Genomic DNA, 23,809 nt, shown 5'->3' with positions numbered 1-23,809 from the left:
GGACCTCAACCTGTTCTCAGTCACAACACCAAGACTCAGGCAGGATGAGAGCTTACACTTTTACTTTTTAGAAAATGTATTCCAAAATCAATTTACAAGTCATCAAAGAAAAACCTGCTCATATTCAGCTTCAATATTATCTTTTTTAAGAATCCTTAAATGAGATCATTAACATACCTTACACCTATCTTGTTCTCTTCTAATTAGCTTACCTGTTTTTTTTTAATCTCTGCACTAAAAACTCAGTATCCAAAGGTTCTGACCCCTCCCCCCTTGTTGTTCAGGATGAGGATCTGTTTGTTTGATAAGACACTCTTTCAGTACATTTCCATCACAAATCTGTCTTTTTGTCAGAGCTCTACAATTTAGGGTTTTGTCATTATTTGTTTGTGGAGTTATATTTCACTGTAAGCCAGCAGCAATAGTCAGGAGGTTATCACATGCAAATCCTCTAATTTGAAACTCTGACTCATCTCTTCAATAGAGGTTTTAATCACCTTCGGTCTGACAACCTTTTCAGCCTTGCTCTGACCTTCCCCCGGGTTGGTGGCTTGCCTTACACTGCATCTTTGGGTGGCAATTCATTTCAATGGCAGCAAGCTCTTTATACCCCCCTCCTCCCGGAAGGAGGGGTAACATGGTACAGTGCAGCCTTGTAAGTCCTACTCATCCGGCTATCCAGCGTTTGAATATCTGCCTCTCTGCGTTCAAAATGGGTACAGTGCAGTCTTGTATGTCTGTGCTTCTCTCGCAAGCTGGCTGCAGCGCACGGCTTAACCCGTGATTAGTCGTGAGTTCTGGACGCGTGTCCATAACCCCCGATGCAAAACGGGGATTAGTGCATCCAAAATGCATGTCCAGTAGCGCGCGTAGTTAATAGCGCTCATCACATGAGTAAATGGCTTTTAAAATTTCTGTGATAGTAGGTTACATTTGAAAAGTACCTCCACTGTAAGTAATCTGGTTGCAGCACAGTCATACCTGCCCGCTATTCACACTGTGAATAACTTGGGTACTGGGTAGGATTTTAAAAGCTCTAGGCGCGTAAATCGCCTTACGCGTGCTGGGCCTATTTTCAAAAGGCCCGGCGACGCACATAAAGCCCCAGGACGCGTGTAAGTCCTGGAGCTTTACTAAAGGGGCAGTCCAGGGGCGGGGCATGGACGGGGTCGGAGGATTGTGTGCTGGCAGGCGCAAAAGGTTTGATAGGAACGGGGGAAGCCCGCGGGTGTCGGCGCATGCAAGGTGCACTAGTGTGCACCCCCTTGCGGGCGCAGACCCCCAATTTTATAACTTGCACACACATGCGCGTGCAAGTTATAAAATCGGGCGTACACGTGTGTGCACTGGGTAGCGTGCGCACATGTATATTTGCGCGCTGGTTTGAAAATCTACCGTACTGTGTATAACCTGCATACAGCGCAATCCTGCATGCTCGCTGTTCACAATTTTTTTTTTTTTTCCGCACAGATTTATTACATCGGCCCCAATGTGAGTCATGGACATACAAGGCTATGCAGTAATTGAGCATTAATTGAGCCTCCCTTTTCCTAACCTGACCGCTGGCACGCTTTTATTTTTCTGAATCGGGGGGAGAATAGCTAATAACCTCGTTAACATGCATTTGCATGTGATGAGTGCTATTAGCTTTGCAGGGGGTTGGACTCGCTACTCCCCTTATAGAATAAGGGGTCGTGGACGCGCGTACGAAACCCACATCCAACCACAAGTTAAACAATGGGCTTGGCTGAGCGCACTGTATTGCATTGGCCCCATTGTGAGTAATCTAGGTATGGCAAAACCTTGCATGCCTATAATTTACACTGTGTGCAACCTGGGTACAAGGCAGTCCTGCATGCCTACAATTCTCACTGGGGCCGATGCAATAAAAGTGCGCCTAAAGCGGGCGCTGAGTGTTCCTAATACGCACCCAGGCACCTCTCCTGGGGGCACCATGCAATATATAAATTAGGGGTTGCCCTGCCAAGGAGGCGCTAGGAGCGCCCAGGAGAGCTCGACTGTCAGCAGGTTGAGAAAAGGGATGTTGAATTTATCGGTGTCTGTTGTCCTAAGCGGCGCACAGCCACAGGTTCAGAAAATGGACGCTCGTTAACTGAGCATCCATTTCCCTAACCTGACTGCCAACACTCTTTTTTTTTTTTTTTTTTAATCTTTTAAACATTTTGCTCCTTTGACTTAATATCGCCAGTATTTTCTGCTTTTCTGTACACTTTTTTGGGCTGTTCAGAAATTTGGGCAGGAGTTAAGTTTCTGAGCGTAAAAATGTGCAAATTGGACGCACATTATTTTTTTGCACGTGGGGTGAATAACTGATAGCCTCATCAACATGCATTTGCTTGTGATGAGCACCATTAGTTTCTCGGTGCGTTGGATGTGCGTTGTGGACGCACTAAAGGGGCTGTGGACGCGCCTCTGCGTCCAACTGTGGGTTAAACAGTGCGCCCTGCAAGCCTGCAATTTACACCATGAGTAATGAGATAAAACAGCATGGCATGGCACTGTTTTCCATTAACTTTCTTCTCATTGCAGAGTTACTATCCTGGACGATGGGACACTACGGATCATCAATGTAACAAAAGCTGACGCTGGGACCTACAGTTGTACTGCCAAGAACCACTTTGGGACAGCAAGTAGCACAGGCACTCTGGTAGTGAAAGGTAATATTTTGTATACAGACCCCCTCGCCTTCAGGCTGATGCAATGTTAGCGCGTGAAAACTGGCGCTCATGATTGAGTGCCCGCTTTCCTAACGCGATGCAATATGCTAATGAGCTGTGCTAGGAGAAATTGTGCATCCCTAGCGCCTCCTCAGCATCGGGCACCCAGGAGAAGTGGCTGGGCGTGGGTTAGGAAAACGGACGCTCAATTTTACGAGTGTCCGTTTTCCTAGCCTATGCACAGCCATGGTTTAGGAAATGGCCGCCATCAAGGCTTATTTTTATTCATGTTGCTGCTTACTGTGGTTCCTCTGACCTAAAATCGCAACAATATTAAGTCGGAGGAATCACAGAAAAGCGGTATTTTCTGCTTCTCTGTGCAGGTTTTGGGGCGCCTCAAGATTTAACCTCAACTCCGGGACTGGCGTTAATTTTTAAGGGTTAAAATGTGCGCATCGGGCACGTGGTTATTTTTTACATCGGGGGTGCTAGCTAATAGCCTCATCAACAAGGATTTACATGTGATGAGTGCTATTAGCTACGCACTGGTTTGGGCGTTTGTTTTGGATGCGCTGATCCCCTTATTGCAACAGGGGTTATGGATGCGCATTCAAAACATGCATCCAACCCTGGGTTAACCTGCGCGCTAGCCTGAGCGTACGATATTGCATTGGCCTTGTGTCTAGGCACCCTGGGAATGAGAGGCAATGAGGGTTTGTACATGTGTTGCCAAGGGATAACACTAAGAGGCTATTTTCAGTTTCCCCTCCCTTCCACCCCTGTCTCAGGCCCCTGCAAGTTTATTTTCAAAGACAAATTCTCACGTGGCTGGCGGGGACCCCAAGTACAAAAATACACACAGCGTTTGCAAGCACCACCAGAAAGTGCATACACGAAGTTAAAAATAAACTCCCAGGATGTCCCCACCAACCCCCATCTCCAGTGGTGCCCCTGTTCCCAGACTGGGTGGGGGGAGACAGCTTTCAAATCGCTTTTTATTTCCTTTGGGGTAGAAAGACCTCAGATTACGGTTCTCAAAGAAAAGTTTCTTTATTTAAAGAAAGTGGCAACAAAAATATTTGCAATTTATTTAATGCATTCGGTGAAGTAAAGCAGAATGAAGAATAGGTGCCGTTCAGCTTGTACAGTGACTTGTTTTCATTCCCCTCTTATTGGTGTATAAACGTCTTCAAGCTTTCACCGGTCTCAGCTTACAAGGGCACAAATCTAGAGGCTGAGCAGAGTTCACACAGGGGGGGCTTAGTCACTTTTCTACATAAGAAGTGCCAGGCTGGGTCAGATCAAGTTCCATTGAGCCCGGCATCCTGACTCCGACAGTGGCCGGTCTAGGTGACCAAGTACCTGGCAGATCCCAGAAAGTAGATCTAGTTCTTGTTAAAAATGTGCTATGGACTTTTCCTCCAGGAACGTGTCCAGACCTTTTTGCTTTAACCCCACTGTGCTAGTCACCTTGACCAAGTCCTCTGGCAACAGATTCCACAGCTTAACAGACGAGCAGAGGACATGCCATGCTGGATCAGACCAAAGCCCATCAAGCTTGATTGTCCATTGAGTGAGAAAGAACTTTCTATGGTTTCTTTTAAGCCAGGCTTTTTCCAGGGGATACTGGCATCTTTTCCTCCACCTGCTTGATTTTCCCTGTGGTCCGTCTAAAAAAAAAAAAAAAAAAAAAAAAAAAAAGCATGCATCCTGCATGTGAGTACTGGTACCTATTTTTCAGAAAGAAAGCACTGGTTTTAAATCTGCTTGTGGTTAGTTTCATGGAGTGTCCCATTATTTTAGTATTCAGAAGGGTAAATACTAAAATGTATCTGTTCCACCCTCTCATTTTATAAAGTTCTATCACGTCCCCTCTCAACCATCCCTTTTCCAAGCTGAAGAGCCCTAACACCTTCGCAGCTCTCATCATAGGGGAGTCATTCCCTCCCCACTATCTTTTTTGTCACCCTCCTTTGCATCTTTTCTAATTCCACTATGTCTTTTTTGTGCTGGGGTGACCAGAACTGCACACAATACTCAAGGTGCGGTCACACCATGGATCAATATAGAGGCAATATGTTATTTTCGATTTTATTCTCCATTCCTTGTCAGATTAATCCTAACATTCTAGTTTCTTTATTGACCACCACCATACACTGAGCTGAGGATTTCAATGTACTGTATACAAGGACTCCAAAGCCCTTTTCCTGGATAGTGACTCACAATATGGAACCCGGTATTGTGTACTTATAGCTGGGATTATTTTTTCCTATGTGCTTCATTTTGCACTTTTCTACATTTAATTTCATCTGCCATTTAGAAACCCAGTCTCCTAGTCTCCCATGGTCCTTCTGCAGTTCCTCTCAATTCACTGTTCTTTTTACAACTTTGAATAATGTTATGTCATCTGCAAATTTGATGACCTCACTTGTTAGTCCCTTTTCCAGATCATTTATGAATATGTTAAATAGCACTGGTCTCAGTACAGATCCCTCTGGTGCTCCACTAATGACCTTTCTCCATTTGGAAAACTGACCATTTAGTCCTACCCTCTGGCATTGCCTCAGATCCCATGACCTCCCAATTTCCTGAGGAGTCTGTCTCATGAGGGACTTTGTCAAACGCCTTTTGAAAGTCCAAATACACTATATCAACCGGTTCGTCTTTATCCACATGTTTATTTATGCCTACTGGCAGAAACTTTCCTCTACAAAGGGATGGAACAGAAGGATATCCCTGTTTGTGTAGTAACACTCCTGGTGTTAAAGAACGGGAAAGGAGATCTACCAGAGATGAAAGATTTTTGTATGTGGTCTTTGTGTTCCAGGATTCCTTAGTATATTTGGTCAAACAGATGGTGGTGTGGACCACAGGTGACAAAGAAGACATTTTGTGCAATCCTCAGGGCCAAGCTGTACTCCATCCTGTTATTCTCTTCCAAAAATGCAGACCATCCTGACTGCTTTATTAAGAAAATCCATCCAATAAGATGAACACAGGGTTCGTAACCTCCATCATTCTTCAGGCACTGTACACTGTTCACTTTTACGCTGTCCTTCCTTACCCAGAGGAAGCATCAGACTTGAGGCAACTGCAGGGATACTCTCCCAGCCGCTCTTCCCTGCAGTAACAGTACTACTAGGTTCTGCTTGGAATCTTTGCCCAGCCACTGGCTCCGTCACATACCAGTAACATTATTGGAGTTTTCCAAGTTCTCTCCAGACTTTGGTTTCTCCCTTTTCAATAGCACTGCTGAAACTTTGCCGGTTATCCTCAGAGGTTTGCTCATCTCCTTTACCTCCCTGTGTTATTAAAACTCTGTGGGTTCTCATCAGGAGTTTCCTCGTACTCTTGGGCTTCCGGTATTACTGAAACTCTCCAGGTTATCGTAGGAATGCTGCCCAAACCCTGGCTTCTTGCTGACACCCTGACCTTTTGCCTGGAATTCTCAACAGCAGCATTCTCGGGGTTCAGAAAACTTCCTTACTCATAGCTCTGGAGCTATAACAGCTTCCCTATCTCTGCTTCACAGACAGAGCACAGAGTTACTTTACTGCTGTTGCCATGATCCTCCCCTAGGGCCAGAGAGTCAGTCAGCTGCAGCCCTCTTCACACTAACCTTTCTCACCCTGCATGGCATCCTCAGTCTCTCTCCTCTTTGGATCTTTCCTCAAAAACCTCCCAATTACATCCTGAGCCCACCCACAAGGGTTTTCACTTCAGGGGTGTTTCTGTGCCATACCTTGACATACTGAACCCAAGGGTTACTGTGTATCATGCAAGACCTCTTGAACGAGCCCAAAGATGAACATCATGATAATCGGCAAAAAGAAATATTTGCTGGAGGACAGAACAGAACAAATCAAAGAATAAATATCTCAGTAGATGGATCACAGATGATGGAAAAACCTGTAACAGAAGTGAAAGGAAGAATTGGTAATTGAACAATGATTTTGGGGATTGTGATGAGTTCCTCAGGGGGAAGTTAGATTTAGAACATAAGAAATGCCATACTGGGTCTCCAACAGTGGCTAATCTAGGTCACATGTACTCGGCAGGACCCCAAAGAATAGGTCATAACCAGGATAAGCAGTGGCTTCCCCAAGTCTGTGTGGCTAATAGTGGTTTATAGACTTTAAAGCTGAAGACAAGGCTCCTGAGTGCAGTTTTCTGCTCAAGGGCAGATATGGCAGTAAAACACGAACTTCCTGTAAGGAGGTTATAAAGTAAATATAATCCACATTGATCAACTTCTGTTGGAATATTGCAGAATTTAAGGTTATATAAATAAAATAAAACAAAGAAGCATTTGAAATGTGGTGTTACAATATTTATTTTATTTATTTCCTTAAGAAGTTCATATCTCACCAGTCCAAGCTCTAAGCGACTGGCAAAAGTACATCTACAAAAACAAGAAAAAACAAGAAACATAAAAACAAAAACATACAATACATATATTTATTTTTTTATTTTTTTATAAGTTTTTATATACCGCTGCTCATGAAAAATCATACAAATAACAGGGAGATTTGAACCAGGAAAAACAACAGTAGAGTGTGTCAGAACAAGGGGCAAAGTAAGAGAATGAACAGCAACAAAATAAAGTAACAGCAAAACCAATAACTGTAATTAATGATGTTGTGAGGTGTAAAGAGTCTGGTGGCGTACATTCAGTTCTTCAAGTGTACTGGATAGTTTGTACAGTAGATTTTTCTGTTAGATTTAACTTTTTGTTGATCTATTAATTTCGTAAATATTTTTAGGATTATTTCTATAGTTATAAATGTTTGCGTCATGGGGGCCTATGCACTAAGACCATTTAACATGCACAAAAACAGGCAAATTTTAAAAGCCCTGTGCATGCCAAAAGTGGAAGATACAAGTACAAGTTGGGCCAGCACACAGAATGAATTTTATATGCCATCCATGGACGTGCATATCTCCTATTGCACACACAAGTGAAAAGATTTCTAAAAGGGGATGATGTGGGCATGGTCTAGGTGGGGTATGGGCATGTCGGTGGAAGGCCAAGAGATGTGCACGTATGTGTGCGCTGGGGTCCCTTGCTGTGTAACATTACTATTGCTATGGATGACGGGTAGGTAATAAAACAAAAATATCTAGGCTAGTCAGTGGGATTTTAAGGGTTGGGACTAACAGAGGGGAAGGGTGGCTATTTAAATTAGGGAGGTTTTGAAGTCCTATCCTTTAACTGGGGAACTGGGAATGAACTGAGAAAATGGCGTTGACGCACGCCTCTTGTAAAATTTCCCCACTTGTGCAGTAGAAGCAGTATTTGCTTGCCACGTGCACGCATCCATTTAAAATTATGCGCACATATACGTGTGTCTAGGCTATTTTATAATGTGCTCATAAAGCGCATATGTTATAAAATGGATGTGTCTTTGGACACAGGCCAGGAAATGCCCACGCACCTGTTTAAAAGTTACCGTAAATGTCCACACTAAACTGGTTCCCTGCCATTTTAGCAGGTAGATTCTAAAATTTTCAGAAAGCCAGAAAACGGATTACGTATTTGGCATAAGTTAGCCGGACAAACCATTCAGGAGATTTAGTGGGCTAAATGTCCCACTGAATATCCCCAGTTAAATTTAGCTGGCTACCTTCAGTTGGATGACTTTAAACCTAACAGGAATATCTTTGAATATTACCAGTTAGGTTTGAAGTTATCTACCTAAGAGTAGCCAGATAACTTTAGGACCAACCGGCTGTATTCAGAAAGAATGTAACCAGTTAAGTGGCGATAATATCTGAGAAAAATATGCTTAAAAATCACTAAACAAAGCTCAAAGAAGAAACCGTATGCTGCAAAATAGTAATAGACCGATATAAAGACAATTACCTCATAACATTTCAGAAAGATAATGTATGCTGAAATGAACAACATATATATATATATAGCAGCCTAATTATAGAGGAATAGGACTGCATACAGAAATTCAGCCCAAATTACTATATTTTGCACATTTTTTAAATTTTTTTTGTTTTAATCCAATGCATTTAAATGGAAAGAGCATAGTTCAAACTGAAAGTGAAAATATAGAATTTAAATCCCAAAGGACCCAAAACTAGCAGCTTCCATCTAAAAATATTAGTCATGTAAAGTGGCTTCCACCTAGAAATACTACTATGTCACATAATGAAAAAACACTTAGCCTGACTCTGCAGATAACCCCGACACAGTGCCGTGTTTCGTTGAGAACTGTCTTAGGGGGTATATCTCAAAGCCATGTTGATTCTTTCACGCCAAGCCCAAACTAAATGAGAGGTTACAGTCCTCCTGGTTTCCTTTAGAAATCACCAAGAAAATGAAAACGAGACACGATATTTAAAAGGAAACGGAAATGACGTCATCAATTAAAAAATAGCCACAAAAAAAGTTTAAAAATTCAAATCAAGGAATACCAATCCATCTGTTCAGTTAAACCCAAAGGGACACAGGCCTCAACGTGAAAATCCAAAATTGTTCCCATCTATTTAACAATCTCATATGTCTCTCCCCACCCCCCTGTATTGGAGGATGAATACGCTCAATGATGATCCATTTTAAATCCTGAAAGGCTTGCTGTTTCAATAAACAATGAGCAATAAGTGGTGCTGTGGTCTTCTGCGTGCTAATCAGCTCCTGTGTTTAGTAAGCCTCCCACGAATATTCTGGTTTTTTTTTCAACCGACATATATTAATTTACACGGGCATTGAATGATGTAAGTAACGCCTGATGATGAACAGTCCATGTGACTCTTAAAATGGAGTATGCAGTCTGATGTAGGATGAGTCCATTGCGTGCAAGTAATGGTAGTATTACATACCGAGCATCGTCCACAAACTTGATGCAATACTACCATTACTTGCACGCAATGGACTCATCCTACATCAGGACACACACTTCATCTTAAGAGTCACACAGACTCAGTTCATCATGGGACTTTATTTACATCATTCAATGCCCGTGTAAATTAATATACATTGATTTGGATTGCAAAACAACATTTAAAAAAATGTAAAATATATAGTAATTTGGGCTGCATTCCTGTATGCAGTCCTATTCCACTATAATTAGGCTGCTTTTTGAATACCGTCCTACATATACTGTATTTTTCACATTGTAAGTCGCTGCTGAGTATAGGTCGCGTTAGTGAAAAAATGGCAAAAGTTTTGTAAAGTTAATAAATAAGTCGCCGCTTAATATAGGTTGCATCCCAATCATGAGCACACACATCCCTATATCGTTAATGAAAAAACATTTATCAGCCTTGCTCCCCCGATACTGCCAAACTATTATGAGCCTCTGTCCTCCAACAGTGCAAAAAATGTACTTACAATCCAATGCCTCTGCTTCGGTCAGAAATCCTCTTAAAAGCATTCGCCATCTGCACATTTAAACATGGCGCCCATGCATCCTCAAACGGCACCATGCCTAGTATGTCTAATACATCCCGAGCAGTGCTCACTAGTCAACACTTTTAGAATATGGGGACAAAGTCTTGCCTGCCATTTCCCAAAAATTTTTAAAGAAATGACAATTTTTTTTTTTTAATTTCATAAATAGGTTGCCCCTTTGTAGAGGTCAAACCCTCCTAGCTGGAAGTTAAAGCCCGCAACCTATCCCCCAATAAATATGGAGTGTGTGTGTGTGTGTATTTCAGCATATGTTATCTTTTTGAAATTTTCTGGGGTAATTGTTTTTACATGAGAAAATTATGTACCACACAAGCTTGGCAACCCAATTCTCTGACCTCAACCCCCTACCCAATGCCTGAAAAATGGGCCCTGCTAGACTGAGACCCCATCCCACAAACCCCTCCAAATAAACTTTAAAAATAAAAATGGTATGGGTCTGCTTACCGTCTTCCCCCCCCCCCCCCCCACCTCCCTGATTAGCCAGAATGAAATGGGAATGCCCTCTCTTCTTCTTCCCAACAGCCCCTCGCTCCCCACACCTTACTGAGCCCCTTCCAGGCACCAGAATCTCAGTACACTCCTGCTGCTCCCAGCAGCTTCCAGCATTGCTCTGTATGATAAAAGGGGCAGCCTTCTCTCTGAAGCATCATGCATCCTGAGCAGTAGAATCCCATCACACCCACCCCAATAAAGGGGCTGTTGCGAGCACGGATGGGCACTCGAGAGCATGAGCCACTGTGCTGCGGTGCCTCCGACACAACCCTGGGGCTGGCTGTGGCCCACGCCGCTGGCAGGCGAACACATCTGGGCACAGGCTGGCTGAAACAGGAAACTGGCTTGACTTGGTATAGGAACACTCGGACATACAACATGCACCAGGAACTGAGACCCAGCAATGCAATGCTGGTTTCTGGGGTAGCCCTCCAGCCACTCGAAAGCCCTTTTGGACTGCCGCTGCAAAGCAGTTTGTGCATGAGGTCAGACGAAGGCTTGGACATGACTCTGAAGACTTGGAACAAGACGAAGGCTCAGGACTCTGAAACATGATGAAGATTTTGAGAAAATCCGGCACCACTGTGCACCCTACACAACCCCAAGCTGGTCGCGGACCATACCAATAGTGGCACAGGCACTGGACTCAAAGACTTGAAACTAGACAGGAGCTGGAACTAGAATTCTGAAGACCAGGGACAGGATTCAGGAACTTGGATTCAGGAACTCATATTCAGGAACTTGGAAGACTCCAAAGTCTAGAACCAGCGGAAGGCGCAGGCAGGACACTTACTAGGAACAGGAACCAAAGTCTGGGAAACAGGACTGAAAACATGGACTCGGGGAAACCAGGAAGACACAGGAATCAGGAACATCACAGGAACAAAGACATGGAGAACCTCCAACGATGAAGATAGGAAACAGACCTTGCGTAGGCCAGGAGCAAATACTGAAGAGCCCTTTTATAGGGTTGCAGGAAGGACATCAGAAGGGGTCATGGGGCTTGTCCTGCCATGGTCTCTTTAAAGCTGGAGCTGAGGCGCGTGCGTTCGCACCTAAGGAGATGCTGGGTGTGCTGAGGTTGGCGGCAATCCAGGCTGCACAAGGAATACTCAGGGCAGTGGCACTCTGGCTGTGCAGAAAGACAAGGCAACGACGGTGGCACCACTGCCATGCAGAGCAGTGAGAGAAGCCACGCTGGGAGGTGAGCTGAGCCACTCACAGGCCTGTCCCGCGAGCAGAATCGCAGCAAGTGCAGAGGGGAGTCGGCAGCTATTCTTCAGTGCTCCCTTCAGGTCTCAGCTGTGGTGGTCATGGTATTCTAGTGACAAACAGGGTTTTTCTGCAGATCTGAGATCTCACTGGAAGAATGAATTAGAAAAGGTGAAAGTGAAGCTCTCCCCCCAGATTTGCTCTCAGTGCTGAGGGATGGTGGTCCGGTGGCCCCAGTACCCTAAGTTCCATAAGAGTGGAATAAAATAAATGTGGTAGAACAGAGAAGCAGAGAAATAAATTGTTCTTCATCATCATCAGAGTGAATGTAAACTAAGCTCTAGAGATGGATGCATGCCCTGGGATCCCTTACTTGATAGCAAGTGCCTAGCCCTATTCCACTGGCTGCCCATGTGAGCTCCAGATAGCTCAGCCCCTTCTATGGGGAAAATGAAAGGTATTAGTATCCTGCTTGGCCTCATTACTTCAGCTTGGCAGAGAACATTCCTCCTGCCAGTCTCGTCCTGACACTGGGTAGCAGGGTGGATTGTCTCCAGTGAGCGATACAGAATGTATTACAGAAATCCCCGTGGTTGCCACAGTGATGATAATAGACCTCCATTCATCACCCATGCCAGTAGCTTGGCTAATTGCCTTCTGGTAAGTGCTGCGCAATCAGTACGATGTCAGTGGTAAAGCACTGCTTAGCTTCCCCACTTTCATTCAGTTTATGTAGTGACTTTTTTTAGTCTCAGAAGATCTGAAAGAACCAAGCTCTATGGCTGCAGCTGGGAGAGTAATTTGGGAAGACCTAAGGCTGGGGGGATGACTTTTTTTTTTGATGGCCAGAAGCAGCAGCAACCTCCTCGCTCACTGCCGGGGGGACAAGTTGCCCTGGCAGGAGTGAGCCAAGGCTGCAGTGGGCATCACCCAGCAGGGAATACAGCGGTTGACCACTGGTAATTTTTCAGAGCCCAGTTGTTTGTTTTGTCTGGCACTCCTGGTTTTAAAGCGTCTTTTTTGTTTGTTTTGTTTTATAAATCATGCCAGTTCATGATGCAGCAAGTTCCTTGCTTGTCTCACTCGGTGCGCAAGTGCAAAGTGATGCCCATAGGGGAAATTCATCCTAACTATGGAAATACCTTTCATGTGAAGGCTGCAGGTACTTTTACCCAGAGCTTTGGTGCCAGTTTTTGAAGGGATAGTATGGGCATGCTTTCCTTTGGAAATTGTCCTGGGAAAAAGGTATCCGCCGAGGTTTTCTCCTGCCTCTTCTGCAGGTACTTTTTTTCCTTGTGTTATGCCTGTCGGTTGCAGACGACTGCGACCGCAAGTACTCACTTCCTGCACTGCTCTCCTGCCCTCCCCTGCGCTGCTCGCTGCGCGGGCCTGCCTACATCTCCGCGTTCCACGGGACTCCTCTCGGCGGCATGGACTCCGCTACTTCCTACTCCGACGCCGGGCCTTCCTAGGCGTGCGCGCGTCACAGGTCCCGCCTTTGAGGCCTCTTTGGCAGGAACCTCGGGGGCGTCCCTGGTTGATGATGTCATCGGTCTCCGTATTTAAGCTCCCCCTTCGCCCTCAGCTAGCCGACTTGGCAACAAGTTCCATCCGTGTCTGAGCTCCTGCCTTGTGTTCCTGAGATGCCGCTCCGTGCCTTGCTCCTGGACCCTGTCTGGCACCTGCTCCTCGGGGGGGGTCAGTGTGCGCTTATACGGGGACTCGCTCCTCTGGCCTTACCCCGCTCCTCGGGCCGGCTCTGCGCCTCCTGGGTCCTGCTGTGCTTTGGCTCCTTCTACTCAGGTCTCCCTTAGAACACTGCGGCAACCTGTGAGTTCCTTGACTGGCCTCCCCCGCTCCTCGGGGTTGCGCCTGTATTCTCGCCAAGACTGTCTGCACTCACCCGCTCCTCAGGCCGCGCCTCTAGTCAAGAGACTACCTAGCCATCCCGCTCCTCGGGGCTAGACTCCAGCTTATTCTTCAGCTGTCAGCTGCTCTGCTCCTCGGGTCAGCTCCCCTGCTGCTCTGCTGGCATTCCTCCGCTCTCCGGGTTCCTGCCTACGTCTGCAGCTGGGTTCGGGACCGGGCTCTCCTACCCCGTGGGTGGCCTGCGTCTCCCTATCTACGCCCACCACACTGCAGCTCCGCCCCTTCGGGGCTGTCTTCCCGGAGAACCTTCTACTCGACTATTCCTGCGCCTACCGCTCCACGGTTCGCCTGGCACTTCTCTCTTCAGGAACTCACTCCAAGAACCCCCCTACTGCCTTCCACCCTACAGGGGTTATCTCCTGGTCCCTGGGGGCCTCTCTACCACTGTGCCTAGAGCTCCCCGCTGTGCCAGTACCTCTCCTCCTGATGGTGCGGACCTGTGGGGCTCCTTCCCACAGGCTGTAACAACTCGCTCCTTGGGCCAAGGGTCCACATACCCACAAACCATAACACCTTGGCCATAACATGCACAGCCCGGACAACGTCATCTGTGAGTGCATTTACCGTCCTCCGTCACAACAAGCCTTCGCACATCCTTTTACCCTGGTAAGGCATGGGCAGAGGGCCAAGCAGCCAAGTTGTCAAAGTAAATGGCTTTTGAGAGTTCCCCTCCATGGGAGCAGTTTTTGTGACATTGTACATCAGAGAGCTGCTGATTATGCACTCAGGTTGCACCGACTTTCAAGTGGCATTGCGTGAATCAATGCACTTTGAAAGTTATTCCAGCAAAAACCTCGCGCAAGCTGTTACATCCTGCTGTTGGGGGTGCGGGTGGTTTAGCCGAGAGAATTTATGCGCCCACTTTTTGAAATCAAAAAGCCTGTGCTTTAAGTCTGAAACCTGCTCCCTGGAATGCCTCTCCATGCACATAATTTTACACATGGATCGTCGGTTGCATAATTATACAAAGGGCCATGTATGTGGATGAAGCACTACGTCAGCCACCGAAGGAGGGGCGAAGGGCAAAGCCAATGGTGGCTTAATGACGGATTGTAAACCTTAGGTGGGATCCGAGGATAACTTTCCATAGCGCGTATTGTTTGAAAGTTGATGTAATATTTCATTAATATAATCTTGACAATTCATCACGACCGCCGGTTTAAGGGCACTAGAATGATCTTGCATAGAGCTGCCCTCTCTGATTTGTTAAGATTTTTAAAACATTGCATTGTCTTAGCTTCCAAATTCACTATATGATGGATTCCTTAAATATATAGAATATAGGGTCCAGTGACAAAACTTGTTGTTTTTTGGAGATATGTTGAGAGGGATTCAAGATCTTTCCCAGGGCCTGGCAGCCTGGGGTTGGCCCTAGGAGGCCCAAACCGGCAGCCGAGGATTGTTTTTGGATTTATTTTTTTTTTTTTGCAGCTTTCTTTTTTCAAAGTGAAACAAAAGTAAAATCATTGGGGGTTTTTTTTTTTTATTTATTTTGCTCCATTTTGAAAACATAATGAACTGAAACAGGAGATGTCAGTTTCAAACAAATGCACGTCCATGGTACAGACTGAGCACCAGGGCAATTCTGCCTCACTACAAAGCAATTAGAAATGAATTATGTGGGTCCATATTCAAAAGCCATTTAAACGGATGGCCTAACAGTTATCCGTCTAAGTGGCATAGCTGGCTATATTCAGCCCTTATCCAGCTAAATTCCAGCCGGTTAACCAGCTTCTGAGCAGGTCTAAAACTGGCCAGCCTTGTATGGCCGGATAACTTGCTCCTTATCTGGATATCTTTAAAAGATATCTAGGTAAGTAGCACTGGGAATCTTTGAAAACAATTAAAGTACAGGGCTGTGTGGCCCAATTTCCTCCCACCCCCATCATCAATTTTTACAGAGGCCATGGCAGCCTTGCACTCCCAGCCTCACATCACGCTGATATAATCAACCTTTGCCCGCTGCGGATCTTCCCCCCTCCCTCCCCGCCGAGTTCCCCCCCCCCCCCCCCCCACTCCCACCATCTTCATTAACTGTCCACTACATCCCCACCCCCCTCAGATCCTCCCCCAGCCTCCTGAACCCTTAAAAACCCTACCGGGAGCAGGGAACAAACTAACCCACTACAGCGACGTCCAGCACAGCCTCTGTCAAAGCTGCGCTGGAAGCATAAAGTACACTCAGTTAAGTTTAGTTTGACAGACAGCTGGATGAGGCCGGATGACTTAGAAACCTAACCGGCTATGTTCAGACATAGGCAGATAGGTATTTAAGTTATCCGGCTACCAGGCTTGGTCAAGTTGCTGCCCTGCATTTTCTTGCTGCTGGCTCATTCCAAAATACAGTGGCTGTAGTAGGTGGAATGGCATTTCAGACAGGTACTTTGTTAAAATGGGTGAGTACCTCAAGGAATCATTAGCTGGATGGGAAAATACAGGGGAAGTAGAACAACAGTGAGCAAAATTAAATTAGTTACGAAAGTAAATAAAGGAGAGAGGAAAAAGAGGCAGCTGTGGTAAGTAACTGAAAAGGTAAGGGACAAAAAGATAAACATTCATAAACTACAAGAGACTGCAGAAATAGGTAGACAGGTGACAGTATATGGAAAAGCTAAAAGAAGTTGGAGAAAGTCGTCAGGAATGCAAAGATACAAAAGGAAGAAAAATAGCAAATAGATAAAACTCATGGACAAGACTTTTTTTTTTCAGATATATTAGTAATAGGAGGAAGTGCAAACGTGTCATTGTGAGACTCAGAGGTGAAGGAGAGAAATAGATAGAGGCTGATGAGGAAAACGTGAAATTGCTTAACAAAGTTTTTTGTTCAGTGTTTACTGTGGAAGGGCCTGGAGCAGGATTACATAAAACAAACACAAATAGGATTGGAAGTGAAGTAAATTTGAATCGATTTTCAGAAAAGTGTGTTCATGAGGAGCTAACTAAAATTAAATGTAGATATCATGTCAGGGCCAGAAGAGTTTTAAGGGAAATTAGAGATGTCCTGGTAGCTCTGCTGGTTGGACCTTTTCAATGGTTCTTTAGAGTCAGGGGGATGTGGTGGTTCCTCTTCACAAAAGTTGAAAGTAAGGAGGCTGGTGGTTAGTCTGACATCTTTGGTAAGCAAATTAATTTAATTGCTGCAAAAACAGAGGATCATGCAGTTTCTGGAATCCAATGGATTATAAGACAGCATGGCCTTACCAGAGAATCTGATCAATTTCTTTAATTGAGTGACCAGAGAGTTGGATCTGGGGAGAGCACTAGCTGCAGATTTCAGTAAGGCCTCTGACACGGTTCCAGATAGGAGACGTATAAATAAATTGAGTGCCCTTGGTATGGGTCCCAAAGTGACAGAATGGCTTAAAAACTGGTTGAGTGGGAGGTGACAAAGGGTAATGGGTAAATGGAGTTCACTCCGAGGAGAAGGACGCTACTAGTGCTGTGCCAGAGGGATTAGTAGTCCTGTACTAGTTGACTTCAACATTTTTGAGAGTGACATTGCAGAAGGATTGTTGGGAAAGGTTTGTCTCTTTGCTGATGATACCAAAATCTGCAAAAGGGTAGACATCCAGAAAGGTATGGAAAATATGAGGAGGGATCTAGCGAAGCTCAGGGAATGGTCTGAGACTGGCAGCTAAGATACGATGCTAAAAAATGCGTAAAAGCACTTAGGATGCAAAATCCCAAGGGAAAGGGAAAGTATAGGAGTTGAAATTCTTCTGAGCATGAACGAGTGAGTGGTATCTAGGGGTAATTGTATCTGATGATCTTAAGGTGGCCCAGCAGGTGGATAATATGATGGCAAAAGCCAGAAAGACGCTTGGCTGCAGAGGGAGCAGAATGGTCAGCATAAAAAAGGAGATGATATTGTCCCTGTGTGCTGAGACCTCATTTGGAATATTATGCACAGTTCTGGAGACACCGCACCTTCAAAAGAATATAAACCGGTTGAAGTCGGTCCAGAGGGAGGCTACTAAAATGGTCAGTGGTCTTCTTTCTAAAACATAAGAAGACTAACCTAAAGATCTAAACGTATACCCTAAAAGAAAGATGGGATAGGGAGATGTGATAGAAATATTTAAATACTGTACCTCTCAGGTTTCCATGCACAGGAGACAGGCCTATTCCAAAGGAAAGGAAGCTCTCGAACGAGGGGTCATGGGATGAGGGTGAAAGGGGCTAGGCTCGAGTAATCTAAGGAAATATTTCTTTACAGAGAGTGTAGTGGATGCATGGAACAGCCTCCCATTGGGGTTGGTGGAGACAAGGACATTATCAGAATTCAAGAACACATGGGATAAACACAGAGGATTTCTGAGGGAGTGGTAGGAATTGTAAAGCTGAGTAGTTGGTGTGGATGGGCAGAATCGATAGGCCATAATGGTCTTGTGTGCCATCATATTTCTATATAGCGTGGGCCTTCATGAAACTCACTGGGGAAGAATCCCCAGCAGCGTACATGGCAGTGGCGTAGCCAGAAATGAATTTTTGGCTGGGCCCAAGGTTAATATGGGTGGGCATTAAAAGTCTGAGCCATGGAATTCATATTCATATTGATAAATACTTTCTCTCTCTCTCTCTCTCACACACACACACACCTGACAATAGATTTCTAAATAATCTGCTACAGCTGTTATACAGTTACACCTGTATTATGGAATACACTCAAACAGGAGCAACCCTGTCGATGAAAAGGCAACACTACAAATATTAAATCAGGCCCTAAAAACCAATACACCTCTTATTAGGAAAACAGAACTAGCAAGCAGCTATAGATCCCCACACAGAAATAATTGTAAAACTATACTAATAAGCAGAATAAATGTTTCACAACAACTATGAACAGAATAACATCCAACAATTAAAAACTCATAAAAAACTATTAAAAATTCTCCAAATACCAATAAAATATTTTTTAAAAAGCAGACACATCACATAATATTAAATAATTAAAATGGCAGTCAATCAAGAAAAATAAACTTTAAAAGCCATCTTTACTTACCCCCTCCAGCAGCTCTCCTACTCCTCTTCCATGCAGGCTGTAGCATGGAAGCAGCAGTAGTGGCTAAGCTCTATACTCATAGTCTTCTTCCTTAGGGCCCATGTCTCTCACACACACACCATACCAGTCATGTCCCCCATGACCAGTTTCTGTCTCTCACACACCAATCATCTCCCAGTCTTTGACACACACACACACCAGTCACCTTCCTGAACAGTTTCTCTCATGCCATACACACACACACAGGCTTCCCACTCCCGTGTTCCACTTACATATATGGGCTTCTCACTCTCATAATCACTTTCTCACACACACTCACCAGTCTCTCACTGCATGCTTCTTCTCTCCACATGCACAGGCTTCTCATTCCCATAATCACTTTCTCTCTGTACACACACACACACACCAGTCTCTCTCTCATTTCCATACTCGCTCTCCATGTGCACAGGCTTCTCATTCCCTGAATCACATTCTCTCTCTCACATTCACATACACACCAGTCACACAGTCACCTTACCAACCAGTCTCTCTCTCATGCATGCACACACACACACACAGGCTTCCCACTCCCATGCTCTCTCTCACATAATCAGGCTTCTCACTCCCATGCTTTCTTTCACATACACCCCCACAACACCAGGCTTCTTACTCCCATGCTTTCTCACATACCCAGATTTCTCACTTCCATGCTTTTTCTCTCTCACACACACACACATCAGTCACATCACATCCCTGACTGTCTCACACTCTCACATACACATCAGTCATCTCCTTGAGCAGTCACTTTCATTGTATCTCACATACACACACATACATCAGCTCTCTGACCAGTTTCTCTCAATCAACTCATGCTCTCGATCAAATACATTCTCTCACTTACACACAGATTCTCTCACTTACACACTGGCTGGCTGGCTGCTTCTCTCTCTTTCTCTCACTCACTCACTTCCTCTCTCTCCCCCCCCCAGCACAAATGGTAGCTGCAGCTGCAGCAGCCTCCTCCGGCTCCAGCCCCCGCAGGCCAAGAAGGAAGAATTCCATCAGCCGCGGGAGGCTCATGATGCTATCTCCTTTCTCGATCCCCGGCTGCTTAATTGCTCGGGGGCCGATGCTGCAGTGGCCGCTGCTACTTTATCACGCGGCACGGCTCTTTCTTCTTCCCGCGCACGGCGTATCACTTCCGGTTCCGGGTCCGGGGGGGGGGGGGGGGAAGTTGCAGGCGCGGGAAGAAGAAAAGGCCGGCCACGGGTGCCCCAGCTTCTTTTAGCACTGCTGCCGTTCCCACTGGGCTTCAACGTGCTGATAGCCCGGCGGCAACAGCAGCAGGGAAGAAAGAGCTTGCCCCTTCACACTCATTCCCCTCCCCAGAGACCCCAGCACTTCTCCTGCCTCTTTTCCCCCTCCTCCTCCCTCCCTCCCTCCACTCACTCTTTTCTCCCTCCTCCCCCGGGTGACCCCAACCCTCCCCTCACTCTTTTCCCCCGGTCCAACCAATTTAATAAAGATTACCAGCCTTTCTCTTGGAAGTGTGAGGTAACTGTGGCTGTGCAGTGCGCACCGCACAATGAAGGGAGCCAGCGTGCCGCGCGCCCGCACCACACGTGCCTTGGTCACCTGACCCGTGACCAGTCTGCATCGTAAACGTGCGTCCGGCACGGTGCGCATGCACAAACTCCTCTTGGGCGGGTGCTGCAGTGAGCGGTCACGTGAGTCACGGCTGCTCAAAAAAGTAAACTCGCCGCTGATTGCCTGACTTTTTTTTTTCTTTTAGCTTTGCGTGCTGCCTGCACGCTGCAGTGGCAAAAAAATCTGGCAAAAAAATTTGGGTGGGCCTGAATGGAAAGTGGATGGGCCACTGCCCACCCAGGCCCACCCGTAGCTACGCCACTGGTACATGGTGGCAGAAGATGAAGTGTGCTTTTTCTGATATTCCTGGCTTGCCAAATGTAACGGATGCAATTGATTTCACCCATATAGTTCTCACCTCCCAGAAAGCATTTAAGTTAAATCAAAGTGTGAGCTCACTGGTGAGAGCACCTACAGATTTTCATGCTTTTCCTGAAACCCAGGACTATCAACATGATAAGCTTTGAGGCAACAGTGAAAATTCTGGACTACACCAGTTTGCCAGCTGATATCTGGTGCTCTATGTTCAGTTGATAGAATGAGCATTCTTTTTTCCGAGCCAGTACTGACAAATGCTCCAGCTGCTAGGAGGAACATTGTGCTGTTAGAGCTACCATCAGTGGCTGGCCTTAGGATTGTTGGGATCTGGGGCAAGAATCAAATGGTAAGCATCTACAGTATACACTTCCACTCACTCCATGTGACCATCCTGACTTTGGGCACAGACTCAGATGCCAGACCATTTTGGTCGATCCTTCATTACTGAAAGGTGTCTCCACACCCCTGATGTTTTGCAGGATCCTTGGGTGCTGTTGAGGCTGGAATTGAGGATGGACTAGGAGGTAAAAAGCCAAAGGTGCTTCTCGTGTTATTTACTGCCTGCTGTTCTTGGGGAGGTGATCTTGGTCCCAGCCAGGATCACTTACTGCCTCTCATGCTAGTGACCAAATTATCCTCAGCTACTGGATTTTCAGTATCTCCTTCCTCTAATCCCTCTGAATTAGTAGGTTAATCCTTCAGTGAGTCGGGAGATGGGGGTGCTCCTGCTTCTCAGCTAACTCTGCTAAGTGGGCTCTTGGTACTCATTCTGCACCTCTTATCACCACTGCTTTTTGTTTATTAATTTGAGTTCTGTTTTTTGGTACTTCAAAGGGGATTACATTTAGGTATTGTAGATGCTGTAGATATTGTAGATATTTCACTATTCACTGTCACTGCAGCCCCTTTTCTTCCTGGAAAGGATGCACGTAGGTCTTCAGTGCCCGGGCATCCTGATCCGAGGGACGACCTTCACCTCGGGCTCCAAGTTATCGCCTCCATTCATCAAAACTTGAAAAATAGCTGTAAATCTGAACAAAGCCTCTCTTCTACTCAGGATAGATAGGCAGCGTCTAGCAAGGATTCCCCTTAACCAAAACGCTTCACTGAGTGAGGGAAAAGAGCCTCACTCAAGAAAGGAAACTAACAGAGCTCCTTATTCTCCAAGAAGTAACTCAAAACCACATGTTACACTCTCCTAGCCCCCACTTATAGGAAAAAGGATCCACCGACTTCAGACCCCCACTCTGGGGGAAGTGCTGATAAGTGGTATCTCCTCCTAGCTCACTAAATCCTAGGGTAGGGAACTAGGGCCATCTAGTGGCCAACAAGGGGGTCACACACAGATAAAGCAGGAGGCTTTCTTTTAGTCACTGCAATGCAGAAACACTGCTGCAAGCAATAGATAATCTTTCTGTGTATATCTTTCCTGTAGCCACTCTAGTATTTATTTATTTATAAACTTTTATATACCGTTGTTTGGAACATGCCATCACAACGGTTTACAAGCAAGAAAAATAAGAATAAAAGATAATAGACTTTAATAAAAATAATACTAAAATACAATAAAAAGATTATTATTTAAACAATAGGGTCTGATGGTATAAGATAAAATAATTAAGAAAGTAATTAAATAACTGAGTACAAGCCTTCAAAATCATAAAACACAATAAAAACTACTGGGATAAAATAACAATTCTAAGTACTTATTACAATTAATAAAGAAATCAAAAAACTAAAAACTCAATTAAAAATGGTCAAAAATAATCCAAATAAATAACATTATAAAACGGTGCAGTGTAGGTGAAATAAATTTAAATTTAGCTAATGCCTTCCTCGTAAGCTTGCTCAAAAAGCCAAGTTTTGAGATGTTTTCTGAACAGTTTTAAGTCACTCTGTAACCTCAGGTTCGCTGGAAGAGTGTTCCACAATCCAGGTCCTGCTAATGAGCTTGCTCTTTCTCTAACTGTAGTGAGTCATGCTGTAGATATTGAGGGTATTGATAATAGCCCTTTGTTAGATGATCTAAGGTTGCGCTGCAGTGTATGGAGTCAAACCACGGCATTTAACCATTCTACTTGATTGCCATAGATTGCTTTATGCAAAATACAGAGTACCTTATATTTAATATGTTTTTCGATGGGTAACCAGTGTAATGATTTTAGAATGGGAGTGATGTGTTCTGTTTTTTTGCATCCAGTTAGTATTCTAGCAGCAGCGTTTTGAAGAATGTGTAAAGGTCGGATCGTAGATTTGGGTAAGCCTAACATGAGGGAGTTACAGTAGTCAGTGCCAGTGAAAATTAATGATTGTAAAATTGTTCTGAAATCGTTGGGATGTAAAAGTGGTTTAAGGCGCTCTAGCATTAATAATTTGCTGAGTCCTTCTTTAATCTTAATTGATATATGTTTTTTTAAAATTTAGCTTGGGGTCAATCCAAATGCCAAGATCTCTGACTTTGTCACCTAGCTTAATTGATGTAGTAGCTTTACCAGTGGCGTACTGAGGAGGGGGGTAGGGGAAGCAATGCTCCCCTGGTGCAGGGCCGTAGCGAGATGCTCATGGATGACCTAGGGAAGCCCATGTGGCCTTCAGTGGATCCCCATCCTTCCGGCAGCTGAAAAACAGGGAGAGAGGCCATATGGCTGCCAGTGGACCTCATCCCACCAGCGGTTGAACAGAGAAGAAGTGATCTCGCGCTGCATGAGATCAGCACGGAGGAAGTGCTAGCCCCGTGAATTTTTAATACCGCGGAGCCTGCACAGAGGAAGCAACAGAACAGGCTTCACTGCAGCGATCACTTCTCCATGTGACTCCATGCGGTGACAGTAACAGCAGCAGCAGAGGAGTGATAGAGGCTTAGAGGCTTCCGACAAAAGAAAGAGAGGGGCCTGCCTTTAGTATGTGCATGTGTATGAATGGGAGCCTGCCTGGAGGGGTGTGTGTGTGTGTGTGTGTGAGAGAGAATGAATGGGTGCAGTGCCAGTGGAAGGGTGTCCAGCCGCCCTAGATGATGATGTTGTCACATGATCACTCTCTCATCGCACATGATAGATGACCCCAGCTCCTCAAAGAAACACACCCACAAACAGAAAACATCCTCCAGATCCATGCCTCACTTGCACCACT

At 45.3% G+C, this 23,809-nt stretch overlaps 1 protein-coding gene across 6 annotated transcripts in view; it reads left to right on the top strand.

Moving 5' to 3' along the window:
* Positions 1-23,809, top strand: part of CNTN4 (contactin 4) — a 770,042-nt gene that overhangs the window by 696,024 nt on the left and 50,209 nt on the right. For all 6 annotated transcript variants that reach the window (XM_029601492.1, XM_029601493.1, XM_029601494.1 and 3 more), the window contains one exon: positions 2,551-2,678. In XM_029601492.1, the coding sequence (XP_029457352.1) occupies positions 2,551-2,678 (128 nt within the window). The remainder of the gene's footprint in view (positions 1-2,550; positions 2,679-23,809) is intronic.

This window comes from Rhinatrema bivittatum, chromosome 4 (genome assembly GCF_901001135.1).
Source record: "Rhinatrema bivittatum chromosome 4, aRhiBiv1.1, whole genome shotgun sequence".
Lineage (NCBI taxonomy): Eukaryota > Metazoa > Chordata > Amphibia > Gymnophiona > Rhinatrematidae > Rhinatrema > Rhinatrema bivittatum.
The sequence above is the reverse complement of the archived record's forward strand: the minus strand, read 5'-3'. Positions and strand labels throughout refer to the sequence as shown.